At 47.7% G+C, this 23857-nt stretch overlaps 10 protein-coding genes across 10 annotated transcripts; 6 read left to right on the top strand and 4 right to left on the bottom strand.

The window, feature by feature from the left end:
* Positions 1-614: 614 nt before the first annotated feature.
* On the top strand, positions 615-1804 carry F5891DRAFT_982008 (uncharacterized protein; the record flags this gene model as incomplete). Its single annotated transcript, XM_041377179.1, has 6 exons — positions 615-745; positions 815-827; positions 882-1044; positions 1097-1535; positions 1582-1612; positions 1661-1804. 6 exons carry the CDS (start codon positions 615-617, stop codon positions 1802-1804), a joined length of 921 nt encoding a protein of 306 aa, XP_041223951.1.
* A 126-nt stretch (positions 1805-1930) lies between these two features.
* F5891DRAFT_1148447 (uncharacterized protein) lies at positions 1931-3136 on the bottom strand. The gene is made up of 5 exons (XM_041365071.1): positions 2991-3136; positions 2545-2910; positions 2454-2493; positions 2274-2400; positions 1931-2218 (listed from the first exon to the last, which is right to left on the bottom strand). The coding sequence occupies exons 1-5, from the start codon at positions 3088-3090 to the stop codon at positions 2147-2149; spliced, it is 705 nt and encodes a 234-aa protein (XP_041223950.1). The 5' UTR covers positions 3091-3136; the 3' UTR covers positions 1931-2146.
* A 27-nt stretch (positions 3137-3163) lies between these two features.
* Positions 3164-5496, top strand: F5891DRAFT_1044318 (ZIP-like iron-zinc transporter). Its single transcript, XM_041362181.1, has 15 exons — positions 3164-3322; positions 3388-3520; positions 3577-3601; positions 3670-3745; positions 3811-3929; positions 3979-4290; positions 4346-4360; positions 4423-4593; positions 4632-4633; positions 4718-4848; positions 4906-4964; positions 5017-5059; positions 5108-5151; positions 5202-5259; positions 5312-5496. Exons 1-14 carry the CDS (start codon positions 3227-3229, stop codon positions 5212-5214), a joined length of 1239 nt encoding a protein of 412 aa, XP_041223949.1. The 5' UTR covers positions 3164-3226; the 3' UTR covers positions 5215-5259; positions 5312-5496.
* A 468-nt stretch (positions 5497-5964) lies between these two features.
* Positions 5965-7045, top strand: F5891DRAFT_483268 (NUDIX hydrolase domain-like protein). Its single transcript, XM_041371999.1, has 3 exons — positions 5965-6263; positions 6411-6482; positions 6575-7045. The coding sequence occupies exons 1-3, from the start codon at positions 6149-6151 to the stop codon at positions 6796-6798; spliced, it is 411 nt and encodes a 136-aa protein (XP_041223948.1). The 5' UTR covers positions 5965-6148; the 3' UTR covers positions 6799-7045.
* A 2753-nt stretch (positions 7046-9798) lies between these two features.
* Positions 9799-11854, bottom strand: F5891DRAFT_1044301 (uncharacterized protein). Its single transcript, XM_041362180.1, has 5 exons — positions 11543-11854; positions 11336-11486; positions 11198-11280; positions 10947-11171; positions 9799-10893 (listed from the first exon to the last, which is right to left on the bottom strand). The coding sequence occupies exons 2-5, from the start codon at positions 11435-11437 to the stop codon at positions 9882-9884; spliced, it is 1422 nt and encodes a 473-aa protein (XP_041223947.1). The 5' UTR covers positions 11438-11486; positions 11543-11854; the 3' UTR covers positions 9799-9881.
* Positions 11855-12791: 937 nt separating this feature from the next.
* Positions 12792-14350, top strand: F5891DRAFT_1044298 (uncharacterized protein). The gene is made up of 2 exons (XM_041362179.1): positions 12792-13904; positions 13965-14350. Exons 1-2 carry the CDS (start codon positions 12986-12988, stop codon positions 14159-14161), a joined length of 1116 nt encoding a protein of 371 aa, XP_041223946.1. The 5' UTR covers positions 12792-12985; the 3' UTR covers positions 14162-14350.
* On the top strand, positions 14192-15860 carry F5891DRAFT_483222 (uncharacterized protein). The gene is made up of 8 exons (XM_041371998.1): positions 14192-14526; positions 14593-14709; positions 14771-14915; positions 14969-14995; positions 15050-15143; positions 15198-15336; positions 15388-15528; positions 15580-15860. The coding sequence occupies exons 1-8, from the start codon at positions 14473-14475 to the stop codon at positions 15736-15738; spliced, it is 876 nt and encodes a 291-aa protein (XP_041223945.1). The 5' UTR covers positions 14192-14472; the 3' UTR covers positions 15739-15860.
* A 3750-nt stretch (positions 15861-19610) lies between these two features.
* Positions 19611-21509, bottom strand: F5891DRAFT_1239269 (uncharacterized protein). The gene is made up of 5 exons (XM_041369695.1): positions 21415-21509; positions 20753-21350; positions 20650-20723; positions 19834-20604; positions 19611-19784 (listed from the first exon to the last, which is right to left on the bottom strand). The coding sequence occupies exons 1-5, from the start codon at positions 21502-21504 to the stop codon at positions 19710-19712; spliced, it is 1608 nt and encodes a 535-aa protein (XP_041223944.1). The 5' UTR covers positions 21505-21509; the 3' UTR covers positions 19611-19709.
* Positions 21510-21688: 179 nt separating this feature from the next.
* F5891DRAFT_955644 (F-actin-capping protein subunit beta) lies at positions 21689-22941 on the top strand (the record flags this gene model as incomplete). Its single annotated transcript, XM_041375350.1, has 5 exons — positions 21689-21909; positions 22045-22158; positions 22230-22312; positions 22375-22619; positions 22675-22941. 5 exons carry the CDS (start codon positions 21689-21691, stop codon positions 22939-22941), a joined length of 930 nt encoding a protein of 309 aa, XP_041223943.1.
* Positions 22942-23035: 94 nt separating this feature from the next.
* On the bottom strand, positions 23036-23761 carry F5891DRAFT_955808 (cyclophilin-like protein; the record flags this gene model as incomplete). Its single annotated transcript, XM_041375361.1, has 5 exons — positions 23036-23086; positions 23151-23363; positions 23416-23577; positions 23625-23663; positions 23726-23761. Coding segments are annotated over 5 exons (501 nt in total), but the record flags the coding sequence as incomplete, so codon positions are not given.
* Between the last annotated feature and the right edge of the window lie 96 nt (positions 23762-23857).

Here is a 23857-nt window from a genome sequence, read left to right as displayed (position 1 = left end):
GGCCGTGGAACATTGCCAGGTGCACTTGAACGGAGATCGCGACTGATAATCAATTCTGTAAGTTTTCACTGGGAATAGCAAGCGCACCACCATCTGAACCTCGCGATGAGATCAAAATGAGATTCATGGGAGATCACTCCAGTCATAGCATTGAGGATGAATAGCACTTGAATTCTCGGTAATAGATCTAGAGCAGCATGTAGTACACATATATGATTGTGGGTCTCCCCTTGAGCGACCGCAGACCTCTCCTGCTGTTCTTTGCCAATCATGAGCCTCAGCCGAGGCGATGCCTCCAGGACAAAATGACAACAGTCGAACAAGGCCACAGTTACAACAAAGGAAGACCAAGCACAGCGAGTGCTGTTCATTCGTCTAGAGGACGGGAACGCGGACGAGAAGGCGGAAGAGCTGATATCAGGCCCGAACTTTTGAGTCCTCAAAAATTGTTCATACGAATCAACCAAGCGAAGAGAACAATTTTATAGACGAAAACAGATTATATAATCTTTTGCCACGGGGTCATGCTCACGTGCAGGTGTACGGACTGCCGAGACTCAGCTGAAGTCTATCATATGAGATAGACGATCCCACCGACCAGTCGATCAGACAGGATGTCGCGAGCTTCAAAACTGCATACCCTTGCTAGACTTAACGATACTACACTCGGTTTTTTCTCAAATGTTCCATCGTCTGAGACATTAAATCATCTCGTGCGGTACCTCAGCACCTGGAGCGGTAGCGAGTAGGTTTTAACACTTCTTTGAGTTCAGCCGTCTAATAGCCACTTCTTCCTTCTCATCGCGTGTTCTAGCAAGTTCTTTACGGTACATACTTAACCGTGATACGAACAAAATATCGACTGACGACGTATTCAACAGCTCATACAATATACACTTAAACTGATAGTGCCATTCCTGCACTGGCGCGCACGGCTTCAGCACCGTGCCGGTATCAGGAAAGATGCGACGAGCAACGCTGCCCCTTCTCTGGCAAGTTTCACCAGTATTATTAGCGATGCTAGAATGCTGGGTAGATTTTGGGGTGAGTATCATAAATACCTTCTGCTTAATGTGGTGTCTTAACGCGATTTCAGGTCTTCTACCAATCTTTCAGTGGATGATTTCCATGGAGCGCAACCCCCCGCCAACTCGTACGTTGCACACTATCGAGCGGCTTCAGGGATGGTCCATGCTTGGGTATTACCCCCTTGAACATCTTTATTACCTGCGAGCCCATAATCTGATTCCTACCTCTATTCCCGCGCTTTCCGCTATACTTGGTCGCAGCTCAAAACGCATTTCATTGAATGGGAACAAGTTAATCCTCTGGTCTTCCCGATTCTGGCTACTCTACGTCGTGCTTCAATTCGCCCACCTAAGAGAGGACAGAAAACTTCTGTTGACGAGGCAGAGGAATTTAAGAAAAGGGAAAGGGTTATCTGTTGAGGATAAAGAGGACCTCCGAAAGCGATGGGACTCTCTTGGGAATGAATTGGTGGCCAACGCTGCCAATTTACCCTTGGCCCTTCATTGGTTCGTTCTTGTTGTATGTATTACATGCATGCTGATTGTTTGTCAGGTCTCTGGAGAGTGGTATCTTCGCAAATGACGTACGTTAATTTCAAGTGTGTACTTTGTGTTTCTGACATGTTTTGCAGATCTGGGTCACCATTTTCAGCCTCATCAATGGGATCGCTACATTCAGAGGCGGCTGGAAAGCAACGGCTCTTCCCTCTGTCAAAGCCGTTGCATCCCCCGATCCCTCGAACACTACTGATACGGTAGAGGATATCAAGTATTAGTGACTGAGTCATCTTTAACAGATTGCTCACTCGCTGTGACCCTTACCACGAAAGAGGCCTGGTAATTATCGGTATCATATTGATCATTTTTAAGAGGTCTGTTCGGCAGTGTAGTGACATACCGCTATGAATAGACAGACTAGTAATGATGTGATTTATTAACAGGATAAACAAATATTGTGGTAACCACTTGGCCATGACGGATTGATTTCCAACCAAACCATCTATGTGTCTCAAATAGGGACGGTAACTACAGGTATGGAACAACTATCTACTTTTCATCAAGGATTCCCGTGTCTGGGGCAGTGTTCTTCAAAACGCCAAGAATGCAACGTGTTTTCGTTACGCGGTGCAGATGACTTCGAGTGCTTCTGCATTGTATTCATTTTCCACGGAATTCAGGAAATCGATCATCTTCGCAATCAATGAATGTGAGATTCAAAACGTGCCATGCGTTCATATCACTTACAAATTGGTGTCGCTTTGCGCCCATCTGTTTCCCTGGCTCTGTCTTTAGCCTTTCCTGGATGTGTAGGAGCTTGTCGTAGAAGTGCTGTACGGCAGTGTCAAGACGACCTGGAGGTGCATGCAGTGGGCTGGATGAATCATTCTCATCAACGTCTGTTACCCGCGGCTTTAAGATACATACCGATTTACGGCAGCGCTGTATGCAGCACACCGCATGATTCCTGACGCAGACTTGAGAATGACACGTTTGGATCACTGTTCTGCTAACTTACCAAACGCTCCTATTGCATCAAGTCGGTCTGCGTCTTGTACGCAATGAAGTTCAATACACGTGCGATGCCACTCCTCGATTTTTCCTGTCGACCTTAGTTTCTTCTCAGTCGTCCAAGAGACGTTTTCTACGACCTTTACGATCTCACGCGCCCGGCCATCGCTAATCAGGTCTAGTCCGTGCTCCAAAGACAACGACTGGAAGAAAGGAAGAAAATATTCATATGGGTCCGCTGCGTCGGTTTCCGACACATATTTCTTGTCCAGAACGTCGTGAAGTAGAGCTGCTAATTCCACGACCAGTAAATCAGGTTTCTGGGCGGAAAGAGCGCGGGCTATTGAAAGGGCCGTTTTGCGCACACGCTGTACTTTTTATATACGGTATGATGATGCATGATCTGGATCGTTGAACACGGGTTACATGCAAATATCGCGTGTAATCACTGACCATGAAAAGCGTCGTGGGATGGGTCATAACGAGCCATTATTTCATTCATGAGGTTTTCAGCAGCCTGTAGAGCACCCTGCTCTTGGGTGTTAGGGTACATGAGAGGATCTGCCTTGAACTGTCGTGGTTGACGCTGAGAAGAACACGTCGCATCGGTCTTCGGATTTATCCGATGGGCCCTGAAGGCCAGTTGTCACTCAATCAACAATCATATTGTTACATCGTCTCTTATAACCATGGCCACTCGTTTTGCGTCTCGCGCGTTGGTGCTCGCTCTTTTGGTATGCAGTGTTGTCGCTCTAGAGAGTGCACGGGATTCCCTAGTTGTTCGGGTGAGCATCTTGTGTGTAACTTCCCTACGCGAACAAACGTGTCTTGTGGTGTAACAACCGCCCAGGAATCAGAAATACATGAATGTACTTCCATTGAGAAGCTCAGTGCTCTCAAAATTGCTGTGGAGGATGAGGAATCTCCAATAATGAGACAAGTATTTGCGTGGTTGTTTCCATTTGGCCCAGGCTGGAATTCAGGCAAGGGGTTCTCAGTATAGTGGAGTCTTCCCTTGATGCAACTTTTGTTTTACCAGTGCTTGGGACATTTTACATCAGCTCGTGCGTGTGTCTATTCGTTCCTTCATGCGTCCCGGTTCCAAACCCGCGACCTTCAAACAACGTTTTAGGGTGCCGAATTTTATTCTTGCATTTATTCCCGCGGAGATCCATCCAGACACACTCAATACGATGACTGCCTTTGCTGTTAGTATTCTTTATTGGCTAGATGCCCTGGGTGAAAGGGCCAGGCTTACTCACCAGCTCCACAGACTGGAGGCCTTCTTTCTGACGTTTTTCTCCACCTCATCCCCCATGCGTTCATGGGAGAACATCAAGATCCGGGTGCTCACTTCGTAATGGTCGAAGAGAAGAGAAATATCCTTATTGGGTACGTTTGTATGCGAAACGTACCTGCATACGCTCATTATAAACACAAGGCTGGGTATTTTTGTTGGATTTGCTACCTTTTTCGTCATGGAGAAATCATTAAGAGTGCTTGGGGGCGAGGATGGACACAGCCATTCGCATGGCCATTCTCACACTCATTCTACAGATGCTGCCGTATCTGCAGATTCTGCGCAAGCATCTGGAGCATCAACCTCCTTGTCACCTGATGGTCTTCGGTCACGAGGATCGGGGAAACAAAATGAAGTAGATCGTCAAGAACCCGTTGAACAAGCCCATGCTGCAACGGCACCTTCGAAGCTCTCAGCCTATCTCAACCTATTTGGTGATTTTGTCCACAACATGTGAATTCCTTCTTGATTCTTGTGTGCCTTTTTCTGATGCATCGTTTTCATCTAGCACAGATGGATTAGCGTGAGTGGCGGAATGTGCACGCGCACGTTATGATTTGATAGTGGCTCACCTGCTGGCACCAGCATGGCTGCATCGTTCTATTCTTCGCCCCTCATTGGAGCGACTACTACGCTTGCATGCTTCGCCCATGAAATTCCTCATGAAATTGCGGACTATTCTATTTTGGTGCGTAGTGGATTTACCAAAAGGCAAGCCATGCAATCGCAGTTTTTGACTGCCATCGGTGCATTTGTGAGTACCCACCAGTTTTCCCCCTCAAATCGAAGTCAGGTGCCATTCTGATGCTTCATAATAGGTTGGGTTCGTATTATTGTTAGATTCATAGTTTCATCGTCGATCGCTGACCAAGCGAATCAAGCACATTCATGGGAATTGCCATCCATAATTTATCGGCGTCCGGCACAATGACAGAGTCATTGGACCTGGCCGCAGGGGTGCGGCAAGATGCTTCCGGGATCTTGGGTACCACTGTTCAACCAGCGGATCTGGTGATTGCAATCAATCTCTAATCAGTTTCTTTGTTCACGGGATGGTTGGTGGCACAGGTAATCCCCTTTGTGGCCGGTGGATTTATGTATATTGGTGCCGTTGCGGTCTTGCCTACGTGAGTGACATATTATGATGGTACTGCCTGAAATTTATCGTACCATTGTTAGTCTGTTAGCAGAGAGCAAAAGCGGTGCACAAGCCCTACGGGAGGTGTGGTCCTTTTACCGAATTTTTGGATGGCTTCTGACTATGCGGCAGTTCGGTGCGATGGCCTTTGGAGTGCTTTGCATGTTCTTCGTAGCGTAAGTCCGCTGATGGGATGGTGTGTGACTTTGAATGACTTGATTCTTAGATGGAACGAATGAATGTGCTCGCACGTTTATCACCCCTCAAAGCTTTACTTCTCACTCGTACGTTAGTGCCATCGCAGATGGAGATTCGGAGGCTGATTCCCGGCCACAGAACTCATCCGCACGTAAATATTAACTGTCACGAAGGTACCGCGCACGGATGTTCCAAGTTGTGACGATCAAGTGGAGATGCTACTACAGTGTAGACAGTTATGCCGTGAACCGTTTATATATACCATTCTTCTGATACGCGATGGCGGAGTCAACAAGAATCTTGGAAGGTTCATTTTGAGATCATTTGCCTGAACGGTGTGGAAACGACAAGTAAGGGGGATCCAGGGGTGTAAGCTACGGCAATAGCGCAGCATGCCGTGTGGATGCCGGCGAACGTGCGTGAATTGGTGGTACTTCCTCTTTGGTACATTTTTGGAAAGTCGAGCTTCGTAATTTCATTCAGTCTCGACCAATTCCACTCAAAAACTCGAACTCAGTCTCCTTTTTTTCTTTTCTTTAATCAGTACTACTAGACCACCTCTCATCCTTAGATTTTTCGACAACCGTCTCGCCCGTTTAAACTTGCGTCTGCTTTTCACGAGCTCTTAGTAAGGTTTTAGGACCTCCTAGCACAATCCAGGTACAGTTGTGCGTGCTAATTCTTGACGCTCGCCATTGATAATAACTCCCATAGTTGACCGTCTCGTGACATCGCGTCGGAACGTTATTCCGGCCAGAACCTTCACGTTTATACGTGGACGTGGACTGGAACTGCATTGACAGTCAACATTCACACACCTCTTTGCTCCGCAACGTGATTTTCTGTTGAAAGCTGTTCGCCCGTGGAGCCAAACAAGCCAAACTTTTAGATATCATCACCCGGTGCTTTAAAGCAGACCGACAAAGTTATTTCTACTCTCCTCTCCTCTCCTCTCCTCTCTTCTCCACCTGCATCATGGGCACCAAAGGCCGTGAAGTCCCTCGTGTTGTGTGCTGTGCCATTCCACTGGCCAGTACTTCCGGAAAGGTCCTCGTTATAACCAGTCGCAAACGACAAGATTTATGGGTTTGTAAGTCATATCATTTTCATAGGTTTTTATTTCGTGCTCTACGTGGGTAACGTGTCTCGTGACGCATTGACGCGTCTTTAGCATTACGCCCTCTTCTTCTTATCGGTCAGAATGTTCTGCTCACACGCTATGTTTCTACCCCGCTAGTGCCAAAAGGAGGTTGGGAGTCGTCGGATGTCACTTTAGAGAGGGCAGCCTCGCGGGAAGCCTTAGAAGAAGGTCTCAACCTTTGTCCCTCTTCCGTCTGTTCATCTCCTGATGATCATCCCATGCTATTTTTTTCCGAAATTTTTACCGCTTCAAAAATTCAGCGGGCGTTCGAGGCAACATAACTCGATTTGTGACAACCATCAACTCACCCTCAACAACGTATCACTTCTACGAACTTGAAGTTACGACTCTCGACAAGGATTGGTTAGAAAGTCGGGAGCGGAAAAGAGAGTGGGTTGATTATGCCGAGGCGTTGAAACGGGTCGCATGGAAGACCGAACTTGCGCAAGGACTTATGCTTTCTACGTTGGCGCCACGACGGTAGTCGAAGTTGTCCTGTGCAAACCAACGTCACTTTCAACAGGTAACTACCGCCAATGCGGTTCATCAAGTTCAACCACAGCAACGGATCTAGCCGTCGTACAGACCGCTAATGGTTGCAAATTACCATGCTTAGAACGTCGCCGTCATCTATACGTTACTCATCCACTTTAAAGATACCACTATCCCAACAGTGCTCTTGTTTTCACACTTTTCGCATCACACGCACTCCGCTTCACTTCGTCATTCTACGTGCATATCTTGCTATCACATGTACCCCTTATCCAGCCTCGTTGGCAACGTCATCCTCGGCATGCGCATCATTCGTCGTGGTAGACTTCATGTTCGCGGACTTTCGCCTAGTATTTTATCCACGCTATAGATGTAGTTACATGGTTTAGCTTTCATCAAATATCGGCGTTCAATTGCGTATGTGCGTTTCGTCTTCGGTGCGAGCAAAATATTACTCGGGCGGTGCGTTGCCTTTTTGTTATGATGCGGGACGGATCTCCGTATAATTAAATTTCCACTTACATGCTTCCACTGGCAGGTGTCTTAGGGTGTCTTGGATACCATGCTTTCTCTTCTCTTGGCTGTGCCGATGGCTTCGTATCTTCATATGTTGTACTTCGCGGTGGGACTCTCAAGGCACATTGTGCAGGATGAGAAGACCTTCCTCAATATTCAATGCCGAGCCCGGGACACATGGTTCACATCAAACAGTGCACAAGCCATATGGCAATATAGCCTCAGGTGCACAGGGCATCATGTTGGCTCGAATCGCTCTTGTCAGCTCTATGTCCATTCACATATTTCCTGGATGGGTTTGTCGAGATGATCGGAGGGATCACATTGTTGACCACTGCCGTGAGTGGTACCTCTAAAGAGTTCTAATGTTAATACGAGTCTTCTTTTTCAAACAGGGATGCGACAGGATCCGTCTTTGCAGAGAGGAGCAAGGTCATGACCATGTTCTATTTCAGGGTTGCTAAGTTGAAACCTGACCAAACCTGCGTCAATCGCACTGCTCAGGGATCGCGGAAGATGATGTTTTTAGTAAGGTCCATCTGCTTATGAGCTGCCACAAAGGGGTCATCGATCGCACCCGCCACTGTGTCATATGTTGTCCACCCTTTGCCACTATATTATCGTCGCGTGGCAGCTGGCTACGCAAATATGGATTTATATTCACGTTAATGTAGACCCTGCTTTATCAGTCTCCACAAACACTCACGCAAACTGTCACAGCTATCTTGCAAATGGGGCAATGCTTCCGTCACAATCATAAAGCGCGCAGCGCGCCTCTTGCCATGAGTTCCGCGGACAAGTCGTTGGCAGCCATCACGTCCTCGTACTTACGATGCTCATGGCACGTCGGTAGTGCGGATGTGTGGCCGTGTGGCCCAGGGTGCGTTCATGTCGGTCATTTCATTGCCATTTCGGTCCACCAATATGACCATCAATTTTTTTATTAATTGATGGTTCATCATGAAATGGCCGTACAAGGTGGAGATCAAAATTCTCGAGCGCGACGCCCTTGTAGTTGGTCGTGTTCTATGGGCGGCCATCTTTCGTCAGTCATGAACCTCTTCTATGGCTATCGATACAGCTTGGCTGCGGGCCTGCGGCGTGGTGGGAGTCGTTGAACTGAAAGCCTCATGTTAATAATGGGTGATTAGATTCTGGCTACTACCTGACTGATTCATTGCCTCGAGGTGTCACGGCAAATAATTTTTTTCCCTTTGCAAATGATCCAGGATAATGGACGGCAAATGACGGAACGGTTCCATATACGTTCGTATCATGTGTACACGTTTCCTTCGCAGCCGCTGCATTTAGCTAGCTAAAACCAGGAGTATGAGATTTAGTAGCGTGTTTTAATCGTGAATTTTGAGGTTCGTTTGCAAGGTACAACAAAGACTGGACAAGAGCGCTCGCTAAAACACCATGCAGCTGGGCAGTCTGCTGTAATTGCTTCGAGGAACTAGGAGCCTCATGATGATCTTACTCTCGAACGCAGAGATCTCTCATAAAACAACACACTAGGTGTCTTCCGGTGCACTCGGATAGGAATATATAAATTTTCGATATTCTACGGTCTTTTGGGCGTAGGCCCCCGGAAGCTCCAGGGACCAGCCATGTACCAGCACTCCCGCACTTTTGGGACATTATGACATGGCCCTATCGTCATCCGGCTATTACATTTTTTTTGCGTCCTTCAGGGCAGGTCGTCAAACAATGAACCTCGTTCCGACCTGTCCCGATTCGAAAACACATTCCGGGTTCCCTCTCACGATCAAACGCCTCTAGGTCTCCCCTTAGCCGGACCATAAGGTCACCATATAGACAAGTCGTTCCTTCTCGATTGTCGATGACCGACGTCGTCTTTTTAGCTATGCAACAGGACACCATTGGGACACCAGCAAAGATGTGCATATATTGCAATTTGCGTCCCCTGGGCCCTGCATCACGGCTCATTAATCATTTGTTAGTATTCGTGAATGTATCGTTGTTTTTGACAACCACTCGATATAGCTGGTGATGACGGCTGCTCAAGTTTCTTGGATGGCATCAACCCTTCAACATGCAAGACATCCGAGCTCCCCACTCATGCACTTGATTTGCCTCCTCAATTAATGGCAGTCCATTCGCGCAGCAGTTCTGACCGGGACCGCTGGAGCAGGCACTCGCTGGGCCTCTCTCGGTCACCTGTCAAACACATCATTCTAAAATTGCCGCCTATCATCAAGATTGCAGCGAGGAGGCCAAACATTGATGGTTTATCTCAAGCTTAAGGTTATCTATTCTAGTAAACTCATCACAATCGGGATGCTATAGATCTCAACCGCTGCTGTCATCAACGCTGAGCAGCGTGTCACCGTCCTTTTGACCTCTGCTCGGCTGTTGAGCTGATCGGCCCGCGGCGGGCGTACCTTGGCAGGACCTTTCCGGGGCAGGCACCATCATGACCCTTGTATGAATATATGAATGGTCACTCGTTCTATTTCAGAGCTTAGCCCCACAATCTATAGTCAAATCAATCTATGTCTATTAGCAATGAATTATACTAAGTCTTGTATTCGGGACTCATTCTGGTCTGTCAAGGTCCCAAGCTGCAGATAAGGTGCTCCACCTGCTCCAGTCAACTACGTCCTCTTCCGAAGACTCGCACGTCCAAGCAGACTGCCTCGCCCATGCATTACCTTCTTTGCTAATGTCCCACAAAAGATCAACGCCAGAGTCTGAAGAGTACAGACCACTTCCCCAGTCGAACCCCGGGTCGTCATCAGAACGATATCCTTCCTGCACGACTTCGTCAAATAAATCATCCGTCGGTTCTTCTAGAGCCCACTCTGATGTCCTCTTCTTCTTCCCAGGTCTGCCTCCATCTAGCAGCACCCGCCAATCACCCCTTCTCTGGTCCTTGCTTCTTTGAAGATTAAACTTCGCACTTCCCTCGATAGCCTCGATCAGAACTTCGAACCACCCACCACACATCGCCCCGATCTCCTCTACAAACCAGATTTCTTCCAATCGCAGCTCAGCTTCTTCCCATTCTTCAAACTTGTCCAGTACAGCCTTTGCAATCTCCTCGGCCGACCCTCGTTTTCCCGCACGGACATGCGCGTCGTAGTGGTGTGTTTCCAGTAGACGATGGTCCTTTTGGCTTTTTGACTTTTCTTTCATCTGGGTGCTCTTCTCCTCACGTGTCGCAGCCCAAGTCTCACCTTCGAGGCGCTTGAAGACAGCCACCTGGCTCGCACCTCCTAGCTGTTCATCCCGGCCCCACTTATCTTTCTCCTGTGCACGACCAATAGTCGTCGTATCCACATCGTATCCCCATTCCTGCGCAATGCCACTGCACCACACCTGGAACTCCTCGACTGTCCATTCGAATTTGTGATCGTGGTGCCTGAACACCCTATCTGTGCGTTTCGTAGGATCGGGGAAGCCAGTGGCGGTATTCGTCAAGCCAGGAGGGCTGAAACGCGCGTTGAACCCGTACGATGGGGTTGTCACGAGAAGCAAGCGAGGGTGATACACACCCAAGATCATGGGCGTGAAATCGGCGAGAATTTCTTCTGGAAGGTGTTCGACGCTTGAGACGAAAAGTATTAGAAACAAACCGATTATAGCACGGAATAGACATACACCTCTGTTGCAACGATGCATTCTGCATTGACAAAGACTGGGTTGAAGATCTCGAGTCCGCCATGCCAGATGTTGACTTCGAGTGGTTCCCATCGTGTGTATGATGCGTTTGCGGCAGCGGGGGAGGTATCTTCGATCGCGGATGCAAGTGCGTGAGATGAGATATCGAGGCCGGTGACGCGCCTCGGGTGGAGATCGAGATCATCCGCTTGGGTTGTGGTTGTACTCGCATCGCTAGGAGATGTCAATACGCCAGGGTCAGGAGGGGAAGACAAAGTGCAGGTTGGCAGAGAACTGCAAGAAGCTGACCCTCCCCGCATCCGATGTCTATGATCTATGCAGGAAATGAGACTGATCGTTCGATGATTCGAGACTGATTCGAGACTGACCTCGGTGACCTGCTCGCGGCGAAGGACGTCTAGCACCCATATTCTTCTCTGAAGATAGAGTGGAGGGAAGAAAGTCACTCTAAGCTCTGCTTCCCCGCTCATTGGTGACGACTTCTTGGAAATCAAGCTCGACTTGAAGGATTATCGTTATCTGATTCGCATGGTCATGGGTTGGCCAATCAGACTCAAGAGTCAAAACAGACGCACAAAGCCCTTATATAGATACCATCCCGGGGTGCTGGGGCCGATAATTGCGTCGTGGACCAAACCCTGGTACTTTGGAACAATGATTTCTTGTGATGTCTATACGGTCCGGGTTTGAACAAAGTTTGGGATTATTGTGTTGGTTCGATGGTTTGAGACAGAGAACGTGATCATGTACCAGTTAGTCTTGACAGCGAGCGCTCCGGCGTAGACCTGGACTCCGTTATGCAGAACATGATGAATGAAGAGAGAGCGCCGTGGCACAGCCAGTTTGGCTAGAACTTGTGATAATATCGAGTGGACAGTAGCCCGAACCTCCCGAGGCCGAAGCCGAAGCCGACTCGGAATAGCCTAATATAAGCCATGCCAAGGTTATCTAATCACTAATCATCTACATCATCATGATGAATCATTCCATATCCGTATTACCAAGTCCCCGAGGCAGAACGAGATCCGAAATGATAATAACCGAGTTGAAGCTACTTCCTGGAACAATACCGGTTGTCGAGCCGAGACTCGAGCTCGTTGTTTCCGGCGATGAGCTCTAAGCATCTCGGGTAATATGAGTAATGATTAATCATCGCCATGCACCGCTTGCGCCAAAGCCGGGTGCATAGCCGGGTCGTCAGAACCTCCGTGGATAAGTTGGTAAGTATCAAACACGCAGTCGATCATTATCGATGACAGGAAAACGGAACGTGCAGGTCCTCCTCCCGCGATGAAAACGGAATCTGTGCCGTATCGGATACGAAAGTTCAAGCTAAGAGTGGCTGGTAACGGAATATCCTGCTGATGTAGCCTAGCAGCAGGTGGGCCTTTCAGCAAGTACTATGCCTTCCCTGGATAAAAGTTGTAGATGTTTATGCGACGAACGGGACTTGTTTCGGCCAACATGTTTCATTTCATGACAGCTAGTAACGGCAGATTTAAGCGCCAATGAGGTAGTGACATGAATACGAGTATATGCACCCCTGCATGCAACCCCCCCTTCCTCGTACCTTTGTCTCAGATTAATCCTAGATCGTAGTTTTTACGCATCGTTTCTTCGTCCATTGCCGTTGCAACGTTGAGAGTCGTCTTCCGATCGTCACCGAAACTGTTCCGATATATATAACAAGGTTGGATTAGAAGAAACTTTGAGCTAGTACTGCATCTAGCTAATACATGCATCTTCATATTGATACAGGCTGTGCGCGTGATTCATAAAAGGGCGTCAGGGATCCACTTACCGGTAGTATACATAGGTTTTTTTCGCGGAACCAAGAAAGGCAAGATCCCATGGGGAAGCACAGCCACCTGTCGCATGAATCCCGAACTGGCCGTAACAGCAAATTCAGCCTTGCGATGGTTTTAAATTCAACTCTCATCATCCTGTGCGAGTCACTAAACCTACCAGAGTACAAAAGTACTCCTCATTAAAGTACTCGCTCTCGTTCAACGACTCTCATGTCGCTTTTAACTCCTACTGAGGCTCATGCCTTTCAGAAATTCCTTTCGTCCCTTGACACTACCGACTTTTCAGCAGCATGGAACGTGGAGCTAGAAGTCTCGCATGAGCATATGCCTCCAGCACACGGCAGAGAGGCGTTGGCTCAAGCAACCAAAGACCTCATGTCGCTGGATACGGATAAATGGCGGTATCCACTCACTCGCATTCCTTCATCTCGTGAGTCTCCGTCGGAACAACCGGTTCACCGTCATTCCCAGTCACAGCCAAATTCCTTGTCATTTCTCTACTCTACCCGTCGAGAACGACGTGTAGAGGGTAATGACCACACCACAGGCCATTCCCAGCTGCTGCCCTCCCGCAATCGTGTACACATACCCCCTCTCCAACGACCCGCGGATCCGTCATCCGTCTCCACCAGAACTAGAGCAAGAACGTTCACTTTCGATAATGCATCATCCTCATCATCGAGTCAGTCTCCCGTTGATCCGTCTTCCTCAGCTTCATCCTTCTCCACGCACCATACCACTCCTACATCGGTCTCGTCAAATAAACGATCTCCACCGCTGGATCATGATGTTTCCAATAAACGGCGGCGACAGTCATCAATTACATCGCAACAATTTGCGAGTGACGCCGGTAGAGCGTCAACGCTTCTATCACCCTCACAGAAAAAAGCAAATCATATACAATCGGAGCAGAAGCGAAGAGCTAATATAAGAAGGGGTTACGAGGCTTTATGCGACATCGTTCCCTCTCTACGGGAAGCCATGTTGGCTGAGGCAATGGAAGAAGAAGAAGCCGCAAACGGGAAGAAAGCTGGCAGACGACGGTGTAAAGCAAAGTCAGCAAATGACGACGGCGAGAAGGCCGACGGGAGGGCCGGTCCAAAAAGCGAACATGTCGTGCTCTCAAAGAGTTAGTACTCAAACCGCATCTCTCCTTTTGATTCGTACTTATTTTAATCTTGTGCTACAGCTATCGATTACGTTACAGAGCTATTGTCACAGCATGAAGTCTTCAAGCAGCGTCTGATGGTGGCGAGAAGTGCCCTCCCCGTTGATCATCCATTATTACGGCGTCACCCTGACTCTCCACCCCCACTATGGGAACGGAAGTGGACTGGTGGCGAAGCAAAAGATGGTGAGGAGGACGAGGACGAGGAGGAATCGTAACTTAAAATAAATGTCATTGGACGCCTCATATTATTTATGGGTCAAAGTTTGTTGTCTTGCAACTTGGGTCCGGAGCTGGACGCTTATTATATCAGACTCGCTTCATTATGTATAATATATGACCTGTAATTCGCTGTCTGCGAGCGTCTGCACGACCTTGCGGAAGCGGGGCAACTTTGTTTGTCTTGATTAGGCGCGCGCGGTAACTGAACGTGAACTTCCAAGTATCGACTCTGACTGCACCAGGCCCGTCAGAAACGAAGTTCCAATCCTCAGCACCTCGAACGACTTCTGAATTTCCATCTAAAGGAATGACAGAAGCACAAAGCGGCCCTTCTAATGGTCGTAAACGCAAGTATCGATCAGTGAGTACTAATACAATCAACAAAACCCTCCGGATCTCCATCATGATACCGATAGACGTTTGACAGGACGGCGTATCGCCCACCTGGGTAAAACGAACGATCGAGGGACCAGGAATCTGGGCAACCTGCGTAAAGGGAAAAGAACAAGGAACCGTCGGCGAGCTCTACGATCTGCTTGAATCGGTGAAGTCTCTCCTCTGTCGACGCCGAGATCTTGCACGCAGCTTATGGTGCTCGTTGGTAGCTAGCTGCTGACATGTGGCCCGTTGAAGGGCAGTCCTCTGCTAATGATCGGGATAACGGCTCAGATGAGAATGAAGATGATCTAGAAACGCAGATTGCGAAAGAGGTCGCTGCGTTGAAGCGGCCAAAAGTGGAGAAGCGGTTCGGTGGGTGAAACTTTGGCTGTTCCGAGTTATTTCTCGAGCTCAGGCTGATCCAGCCAACTGCATGACAAACACCAATTGTGGTACGAACACACGCTTTCTATCAGTCTAAACTTATCCTGACTGTTCTGACTCAGTCATCTTCATGTCATGTAAACCCCCTGTGGACCCAGTAAAATTGGTGATGAAACACGTAGAAAACGTTCAAAAAACGGGCGTCACGAGAACAAAGTGAAATCTACACGTCGTACTCGTTCTTCGATTCGTACTCACTCGGCATGACAGATACACGCATCGGTTGACACCAGTCTCCGGCTCGTGCGTTGCGAACCTTCCAGAGCTCCACTCCTTATGTCATCGAACCGTTGCTGCGTACTGCGCCCTGGAGAATCAGAGTAGTGAGGGGTCCCCGAGGGCTCGCAAGGTACGTATACAGACAAGTCGACGCTCGCAATTTATTGAATACGAGTTTTAGTACAAGATCGAGTTGCGCACGCGCAACCACAATACGCTGACACGAATGGAGATCATCCAAGAAGTGGCTAAATGCATGCCGTCTAATTATACTGTCGACCTCGACGACCCTGATGTGTTCGTTCTAGTGGAAGTCTTCAAGGTCCGTGCTGTGTTCCGGTTCAGATCCGTTTTTGATCTCAAGATTATGCAGAGCACCGTTGGCGTGAGTATTGTTGAAGATTATTACCGATATCAGAAATTCAACGTTATGGAATTGGCGAATGCGCATAATGAACCTGAAAGATTTGAGAAAGGGGCAGGGCGCGTACGAGATAAGAAGCATGAAGATAATGGAGCTGTCAATGTGTAGGTGATGGCCGTAGCGATACACGGAAGATCACTATCTAGTGAGGCTGTCCGACAGCTGATCGTGATCATGCGACTTGGTATTTATCCTGGGCCACTTCAATTTATTCTAGTTTGTGAGATCCGACCCAACATCCATCTTTATCTTAGGAGAAACGACATTGATATCAACGTTCTTGTCAAATCACAACTACAGTCTGGCCACGTTAGACTATTCTATATTTACAACTAAGAGCACCTAACCATGGTTAAAGCAATTCAATCTTCCTCCAAGAATAAACTGTGGAAGCTATCCATCGAACAAGGCGTGCGGTAACGGCAGTGATGTAAGGATGATTCGAGGTGACCTCTGCTGAACTAGCAGACTAGGCTCGCGGATAAGAACTTGGTCTGGCGAGTTGGGATCATGCTTGCCTTCCGAACGAGCAACGACTTGTTTGTTGAAGTTCTAGATGTAGACATAGAAGGAACCCTCGGCAGAGTGTTCCCAGTCTTCGTCCAAGTTCAGGGGTATGGCCTTGAGGGAAGGCATGGGCCATTTTACTACTGAACACACTGCTTCGATAGGTTGGGTTATGCGGAAAGTAGCACGCATGCTGGGTCCCCAGTCCGACCAGGGGATATCAACAAGCGTCTTTGAGCACAAGCTCGTCCCTGAGGAGATGACCCATCTCGAGATTAGAATGACATGATTCGGTAAGGAAGATCTTTAAAACCATGATTTGTGACTCCAGGGAGGGTACATGAGACATGAGATCCGCGAGGGCTGCTGCGCCTGAACCGTGGAAAGATGAGTTAGTATGTACAACAGTCAATGGCCAGCTGTAGAAATGGATGATCCTCGGGAAGGTGATAGGTGATTCGACACGTCAAGTTCTTGTACTGTGCACAAAGTTATAAAGCCAACCGAGGTAAGCATGCCTAATAGTGGTCTGTTCGTTAACTACACGCAAAATGTTTTCACTGCAGATATGTCGTCAATGTAACAATGCTTTCAATGTGAAGCAGAGAGTTCTCAAGAATAGAGGGCTTACACCGTTCACATATTCCTTCCTCCAATCAATCACTTGTATGAAAGGGTTGGTCACAGCTACGCCATCCCTGTCCTCCAAGAAACAGTACGATAGCCACAGATTTCTAGGATCTCCCCCCCAAAAAAAAACAAGATATATGTTTCCTGAGCCAGGCCATCTTTCTGGAAAACTGGACAAGTCCAGGGTAGCGGTCTCGAAGCCATGGGCATAAAGCTCAAGCATGTATTGGATGTGGGCAGTACCACAGTGCTTTGCAGGTCTATCCACCTTCGTCTGGGCATGGCTCGAGAGTCGCTGACATTATGTAACAGATTTGGGACGGAGCGTTAGCTCAGGACGGGACACAAGTAGGTGGAGCCGCTCGGGAGGACGGGATACCTGCTTACGAATTCGACCATGTCGAACCACCCTTCGGGTTGCTTCAAAACGAAACATGTATTGATACCTCAAAATACAAGGATGCTCAATTAAAAAGGAGCTATGACAACTAGAACAAAGAAAGATTGAAGGAAGTGGTGGGTGGGTCTGAAGAAAAACTGTACTAGTGCGACTGAGGAAGCTGAAGTGCAAGGTACGGCCGCGAACAGTGGCAACTTACGGCGAACTCGACACAACTTGTGGCACGAACGTAGGAAACGTCGCGGACCTTTCCGGTAGGCTGTCCGCATCTGGACACGTACTTATAAGGCTTTGGTCAAACGCCGATCTTGCACACTTGCTATATCCACAGCCTCACACAGCAAACAGTGCAAATCATTTGGTCTCCAGTGACCTTCCATGATTCATGATGGATGTAGTGTAACACGTGTTTCCATCAGAGTGGCGCGTGTACTACCATACGACGTTTTCATCATTTGACTCGGAGCTTGTGTAACTTCGATATCAAGGCTTCCTGTGGTCGTAAGGGCGACGCACGGCCCGGAGTCTCCTCTCCCACTGCCCTTCAATTCTGTTTGTATTCTAAAGTTGGTGATAATAAAATTTTTGGACAGCTTTTCGATCATACCCAAACGTTCCTCGTGTGTGCCTGTCTCCACCAGTTATAAGTAGTACAATGATTGATACTAAGTCATGAACGCTGGATAGCACCATCATATAGAAAAGGATGAGGATCAGATAGTTTCGTTCAAGGTCTGTTTCCGGATGATGCATGATGAGTTGTCGATGCCGTCCTCAGTGTGTTATTCCGCGCTCCAATTGGCGGCATGAACTTTTAGGTGCATTATGGAGCCTGCTAGATCAATCTATACTGGGACATTTTCAGCTGATGTAGGTCTCTCAGGCTGGCACTGGCTGTATTGTATGGGGTGTAGATGACCATACTATGATCGTTAGACATATCTGTCCGGCAATTAATTGCACAGAAGAATGAAGAATCCTATGGAAGTGCCAATTGATATCTGTTTGAGAAATTGAAGATTTACAACATTTCATAATTCGTCTACAAATACATTGACAGATAATGTCACCTAACATCGGTCTGCCAGTGTACGAGGGAGACGACCCGAATATCAACTGCGCAAATTCATGACTGCAATTAGGGCAGATTAAATCATTGTCGAGTTCAAAAAATAAAAATACATACCCATAACGTTAAAATAAGACGATCCTGTTCCAAAAACAACCTGCAGAAGTCATTTGTTGGGAAAGGCATACGAGGAAAAGAGAAGAATTCGATCGCCATCTTTATGGTCTGAGAAGAAAATACTTTTGCAATAGACATTTTGAGTTGAGAACAAGATCCGACTCCCTGTTTCGGCCTACGCATGCTGTTCACTATTTGACGAGACGGTAGATGCGATGATGGCACAGTTTCGTGCAATTTCCCATATCTAGTCTTCGTTCCAAACGAAGCGTCAGACCCAGTTGACTCAACGAAATTCGATCTGATGGATCGTCTCCCACCTACCAAGGTCGAGGATAATGCAAAGACACAACTGTCTGCTTCAAGTCCAGAGATCAATTTACTCAAGACCGGAGCATGAGGTATTATGACTTGCTGTTTATTATAGACCACCAAGATTTATTCTAGTCGACACAACCTTCATTTTCATAGGGGAAACGAGCTAAATATCAATCCTGAAGTCGCACCTACAGTTTGGTCTCGTTAGGTTATCGATGCATTCAAGGCTGAGAATACCTACCCAAGATAAAATAAGCGGATCCTGGTCCAAGAATAACCAGGGGTAATCCGCCAGAAAAGGTGTCCGTCGGACAGTGACAGTGTAAGGGTGGTCCCAGACGTAGACGTAGAAGGATCCAACCCTTGCGGAGGGTCGGTATTGAGGTAATGAGGCCCATAGCCGCATCCGTGCCACATCCAGAAATATGGGTAGGTATTCATGTTACAGTCCCGAATATCGAAGAGATCGATCCGGTCCTCTATTCATCAAAGCCCACACTTTAGTGACTCTTCACGTACTGCCGCCAATGGCATGAAATCGCATTTCAGAAGGCCTTCCACTGGGTCTGACGAGAACTTAGTCTATTAGTTCATGGGAGGAAACATAAAACAGTGGGGAAACAGCTGACTATTGAGCAGCCACAAATGTCCCTTGGAGGAACACGTTAGTTCGGTAGCAATAAGTCTTACAGTACGAAGCTCAGGGCAAATTCAGGGCAGGACTTTTGAATTTCGTAAGTTTCCCGTTTTGGCTGAGTGTGCCGTTTGCTGCGGGATACTGTTCACGAACGTTTCCTTCAAATTTCGTATATCAAATTTTCTGTGCAAGACAATTTGATCGTCCGCAGAGTCAAGCACGAAATCGGAAGAGCCAGACCTGCTCGATTCGATGAGTCGTCTCCTGCCGATGATCAGGCCACTCATGCAAATACAAATACAAACGGTCCGATTCCACGGTAATGTTGATTTACACAAGACTCGTCGAATGACTCGGAAGCATGATGACTTGTTGTTCTTCCTGCACAACTGAATTTGATTCTAGTGCGTAAAGTCCGACCCAACATCCATTTGTACCGGAGAGACGACTTGAATATCAACTGTACCAGGTTGCACCTGTAGGTCATATTAAACCATCGTTTGTCTCACAACTAAGAAAACCTACCGAGGTCAAGATAAGTCTATCCTGTTCTAAGAATAATTCACGCAAGCCATATGTCAAAAATGGAGCACGGCAGACGGTAGCAGTGTAAGGGTGATTCGAGATGATTTCCTCATCAAAGCACGACTGAACTACCCCGCCAGGCTTACGAACGAGAAGGTCTGGTGAGTCGGGATTGTAGAAATTCCCCGAACGAGTAATCGCTCGTTTATTGAAGTCCCAGATATGGATGTAGAAGTGACCTGCGGCGGAGAGTTTTTCCAATCTTTGTCCAGGTTCAGGGGAATGATCTCGAGGGAGGGTATAAGCCATTTTGCTACCGAACACACTGATTTGGTAGCTAGGGTCATGCGGAAAGCAGCACGTATGCTGGGGTCCCCAATCGGACCAGGGAATCTTGACATGTGTCTCTGACTGCAAAGCCGCTCCTGAGAAGATCACTGTATCAATGACCAGAATAATAGACAGTGTGCGGGGGCGTGAGATAAGCTCTAAAACAATGATTTGTGACTCTAGAGAGGGCACATAGCCGGGCATAAGATCTGCGCGAGGGGCTGTGCCACTGAACGATGGGCTGGCATGAACAATCATGAATGGAAAGGATGAATGGTGGCACTTTGGAAGGAGGTACGTGAGTCTAGGCCGCGGCGACCCATCGATATCCTGTAATGTGTGCACGGTTATAAAGCTCGAGCCAATGACAACAATTGTCCGTTGGTCGACTACGTAGAATTGATGCTGAGAGCCTTGCTGATAATAGTCTGGGAAAAGATGCTGCATATACTCAGCAGCTGAATTCCCAAGAACAGAGGTACTCACACTCTTCACATATCCTTTCCTCCAATCAATAGCTTGCATGAACGTGGCAGACGCACGTTCATAAGATTCATTCTCTATGTGATAAAGACAAATATATAATCACCATAAATCGCAGGTTCTCCAATCAAATCGACATGGTACACGCCACGTATATCAAAAGTATGTTTGCACTCCAAGGAAGCGCAGGCAGAGTCCGGGTGGGGATGCTGGGATGAAGCTGACCGACATTCCACCCAAAAGGCATGGTAATCTTGTTCGGTGTCGGCCACAGTGATGATACCAGACAAGGAGACTATAACCACAAGATCTTGCAGAGGATCTACAATAAGAAAATTCGGGCGGCGCTGAGAGGACAAGTCATGTATGGCCCACGTCCGGGAAAGGTTGGTATTTGTGTTATAGTCCCTAATGAAGAGACCACTCTGTACCAACATCCACAAAAGACCACACTTCATACCGAATCGTAGCCATGGTAGCGAGGGATGTTCTGGGAAGGTAGAATTCATCAGTCGTTCTTCCAAGACCGTGTTCAAATGTAAGCCAGACCGCCACAAAGATGTCGATCTCTTGAGCGAGGACATCTCTCTGGAGACATCAATCGAGTCCATGGTAGCGGTCTTAATGAAACCTTGAGCATAAAGCTCAAGCTGGTATTGAATGTGTACAGAATTCTGGATCATATTCCAGAAGGCTCTGCAAGTCTGACATTGAAACCAGAAGTAAGTTCATCTTAGAAGTAACATGGAACGGCGGGAAATGACCAACTATTGCACAGCGACAAATATCCCTTGGGGCAAGAATTGATAGGATGCGCCATATTAGCTCTGTAGGAAACAAGAATAATTCAATCGCCATTGTTGTGGTTTAAGCTAGTGCGATGATATTTAGGGCCATAGCCAAAGGCTAACATCCTGTTTTGGCTTTGCCGCCGGATGCTGTTCAGAATCCAGATGCGCCATGGTGGAACGCCAGTTTCCTTCAAGATCGTTTATCAATTATTCTGTTCAAGCTCATACAACCGTCCACAGAGCAGTCTGAGATGGCAGAAGGTCCAGACCCAGTTGATTCCATGCTCGATCTGATGCGTCGCCTCCCGCCTACCAATGTCGAGCAGAACGTGAACGCGCTCATACAGATCTGCCCGGACTATGCAGATGATCTTCTAGGTAGTGTCGACCAGCCTTTGAAGGTCAAGACAGACAGAGCCACAGGGAAGGACTATCTTGCATGCGATTACAATAGGGACGGTGATAGTTATCGGTGAGTCTTCTGCTGCGCTTCCGGCGAATGTGTTCAAGGCGACTGCATAAGTTGGGTCTTGTGGAGCGGCAAGGGCTCTAATTCTATTTCATGCATCCGAGACAGTGTAATTCGTGTACTAACGCGCTTCTTCAGGTCACCCTGGTCGAATGAATACGATCCTCCCATAGACGATGGTACCGCACCAACGCCGAAGCTTCGCAAGCTTGAGATTGCCGCCAATGAGGCGTTCGATACATATCGCGAACTGTACGTGTCATACATGAATGGGCTTGTAGTAAATCTTCACACAAGTATCATCTGATAAATTTCGACAATAGATATTACGAAGGTGGCGTGTCTTCTGTTTATCTTTGGGATCTGGAAGATGGCGGCTTTGCAGGTGTTGTGTTGCTAAAAAAGGGTGCGACTGATATCTGTGTTTTCGACGTTCTAAGATCGTGTCTTTAACCGCCTGCACCTTAGCGATGACACCCACAAGCCCTGACGAGCCTTCAGGTTCATGGGACTCGATCCACGTCTTCGAGACCGTGGAGCGCGGAAGACAAGCCCACTACAAACTCACATCTACTGTCATGTTGGAGCTCGTGACGAAACAGAACAATAAGGCCGATGAAACCTCCGTTCTCCACGAACCCGAAAAAAAGGCTTCCGAGCAAGGATGGAAGTCGTCCGGGGAAATCACTTTAAGTGGAAGCATGACGAGACAGGTAGGCTTCCTCATCTAACCTGATGTGGGCTGTCACACACCTTCACTTCCCGCAGACCGAGCAGGACTGGCCTGTTCATGAACCGACTTCACATATTACGAACACGGGAAAGATGATCGAAGAGATGGAAATGAAAATGAGAAATCTTCTTCAGGAGGCACGAAGTTTTCTTTCTCGAGACATTCAGGACCTGATCATAGCACAGGTGTACTTTGGCAAAACACGTGATATCGTCTATGATCTACGAAGCATGGATGACCTAGAAAAAGCGCGACGACAAAGAGAGTTGCAGAAAGAACTGGTTGGTTTTATTAAACGTTAGCATACCCTGAGGTGTTCTATAGCAGTAAAGAACATTCATCTGATGTGACGATTTTGGAGTTCGCACTCAAACAAACAAAAGGTTGGTTTTAGGATTAACGTGAGACTAACTGAGCGTCCGCAATGGGATTCGAATGAATGGTCACCTAATGATGATCAAAGAATATCTTATCAGCGCACTTGCTGCCTAATCCACCAGTGATAACATACATGAGTCAGTTTGATCTCGGAAAGCGGTCTGTTCTTATTGTTCACAGGTACACGTTCCATGGCATCAAGTGCGGACTCCGCACCATCAATGACCTTGCCAAAAATCGTATATTTGTTGTCCAGATGAGGCTGTTTTGCATAGGTTATGAAGAATTGCGACTTGTTCGTATCGGGGCCGGAGTTCGCCATGGCGACTATACCACGATGGTTAAACTACAAAAACGATTGGTGAAGATCCATCTGCGCGGGTAAAGGTATCCGGTACCTTCAAAGTAGACCGCAATTCATCTTCGAAAGGTTTCCCCCATATGCTTTGGCCACCTTTTCCTGAGCCAGAAGGATCGCCCGTCTGGACCATGAACCCTTTGATGCTGCGGTGAAATATGCAATTATCATAATAATTCGAAGCGCATAGCGCAAGAAAGTTCTAGGGCTTGTCAGGCTCGGAAGAGATAAACGGAAGCAATTCCATACCTCTGCCGTTTTGGGGACAGCCTCGCAGAATATCTCGATCTGAATCACCCAAAATTTCCGAGTGAATCGCAGAGATTTTAGTTGGGCGTATATAAGCGCACCTTGAGCTCGCCGTGACTTGTGTGAAGCGTTACAGACTATAAGATGGCTACGAGTCAGTATATGCGTTGATGGAGGAGAAGGACGAATTACCATGTGTGACAATGTGACAATGTGATGCGACGGGCTGTGAC

This window comes from Suillus fuscotomentosus, assembly GCF_016647785.1.
Source record: "Suillus fuscotomentosus strain FC203 chromosome Unknown F5891scaffold_40, whole genome shotgun sequence".
In the NCBI taxonomy this organism is placed as follows: Eukaryota; Fungi; Basidiomycota; class Agaricomycetes; order Boletales; family Suillaceae; genus Suillus; species Suillus fuscotomentosus.
Note: the sequence above shows the minus strand (reverse complement) of the source record. Positions and strands in the feature narration are given on the sequence as shown.

What these genes read in the sequence shown, in the direction of transcription:
- F5891DRAFT_1148447 (XM_041365071.1), bottom strand. Translation starts at nt 3,090, where the DNA reads ATGTACCCTAACACCCAAGAGCAGGGTGCTCTACAGGCTGCTGAAAAC. An exon ending in ATCCCACGACGCTTTTCATG is followed by an intron (nt 2,911 to 2,990) that starts GTCAGTGATTAC and finishes GTATATAAAAAG; the next exon opens with TACAGCGTGTGCGCAAAACG. An exon ending in TGATGCAATAGGAGCGTTTG is followed by an intron (nt 2,494 to 2,544) that starts GTAAGTTAGCAG and finishes AGTCTGCGTCAG; the next exon opens with GAATCATGCGGTGTGCTGCA.
- F5891DRAFT_1044318 (XM_041362181.1), top strand. Translation starts at nt 3,227, where the DNA reads ATGGCCACTCGTTTTGCGTCTCGCGCGTTGGTGCTCGCTCTTTTGGTA. An exon ending in GGGATTCCCTAGTTGTTCGG is followed by an intron (nt 3,323 to 3,387) that starts GTGAGCATCTTG and finishes ACAACCGCCCAG; the next exon opens with GAATCAGAAATACATGAATG. An exon ending in GGGACATTTTACATCAGCTC is followed by an intron (nt 3,602 to 3,669) that starts GTGCGTGTGTCT and finishes ACAACGTTTTAG; the next exon opens with GGTGCCGAATTTTATTCTTG.
- F5891DRAFT_483268 (XM_041371999.1), top strand. Translation starts at nt 6,149, where the DNA reads ATGGGCACCAAAGGCCGTGAAGTCCCTCGTGTTGTGTGCTGTGCCATT. An exon ending in ACGACAAGATTTATGGGTTT is followed by an intron (nt 6,264 to 6,410) that starts GTAAGTCATATC and finishes CTACCCCGCTAG; the next exon opens with TGCCAAAAGGAGGTTGGGAG. An exon ending in GCGGGAAGCCTTAGAAGAAG is followed by an intron (nt 6,483 to 6,574) that starts GTCTCAACCTTT and finishes TCAAAAATTCAG; the next exon opens with CGGGCGTTCGAGGCAACATA.
- F5891DRAFT_1044301 (XM_041362180.1), bottom strand. Translation starts at nt 11,437, where the DNA reads ATGAGCGGGGAAGCAGAGCTTAGAGTGACTTTCTTCCCTCCACTCTAT. An exon ending in GCCGCGAGCAGGTCACCGAG is followed by an intron (nt 11,281 to 11,335) that starts GTCAGTCTCGAA and finishes TTTCCTGCATAG; the next exon opens with ATCATAGACATCGGATGCGG. An exon ending in CTTCCCCTCCTGACCCTGGC is followed by an intron (nt 11,172 to 11,197) that starts GTATTGACATCT and finishes TAGCGATGCGAG; the next exon opens with TACAACCACAACCCAAGCGG.
- F5891DRAFT_1044298 (XM_041362179.1), top strand. Translation starts at nt 12,986, where the DNA reads ATGTCGCTTTTAACTCCTACTGAGGCTCATGCCTTTCAGAAATTCCTT. An exon ending in ACATGTCGTGCTCTCAAAGA is followed by an intron (nt 13,905 to 13,964) that starts GTTAGTACTCAA and finishes CTTGTGCTACAG; the next exon opens with CTATCGATTACGTTACAGAG.
- F5891DRAFT_483222 (XM_041371998.1), top strand. Translation starts at nt 14,473, where the DNA reads ATGACAGAAGCACAAAGCGGCCCTTCTAATGGTCGTAAACGCAAGTAT. An exon ending in CATGACAAACACCAATTGTG is followed by an intron (nt 14,996 to 15,049) that starts GTACGAACACAC and finishes GTTCTGACTCAG; the next exon opens with TCATCTTCATGTCATGTAAA. An exon ending in ACGGGCGTCACGAGAACAAA is followed by an intron (nt 15,144 to 15,197) that starts GTGAAATCTACA and finishes TCGGCATGACAG; the next exon opens with ATACACGCATCGGTTGACAC.
- F5891DRAFT_1239269 (XM_041369695.1), bottom strand. Translation starts at nt 21,504, where the DNA reads ATGGCGATTGAATTATTCTTGTTTCCTACAGAGCTAATATGGCGCATC. An exon ending in ATATTTGTCGCTGTGCAATA is followed by an intron (nt 21,351 to 21,414) that starts GTTGGTCATTTC and finishes TTTCAATGTCAG; the next exon opens with ACTTGCAGAGCCTTCTGGAA. An exon ending in TGGAGAACCTGCGATTTATG is followed by an intron (nt 20,724 to 20,752) that starts GTGATTATATAT and finishes TTTATCACATAG; the next exon opens with AGAATGAATCTTATGAACGT.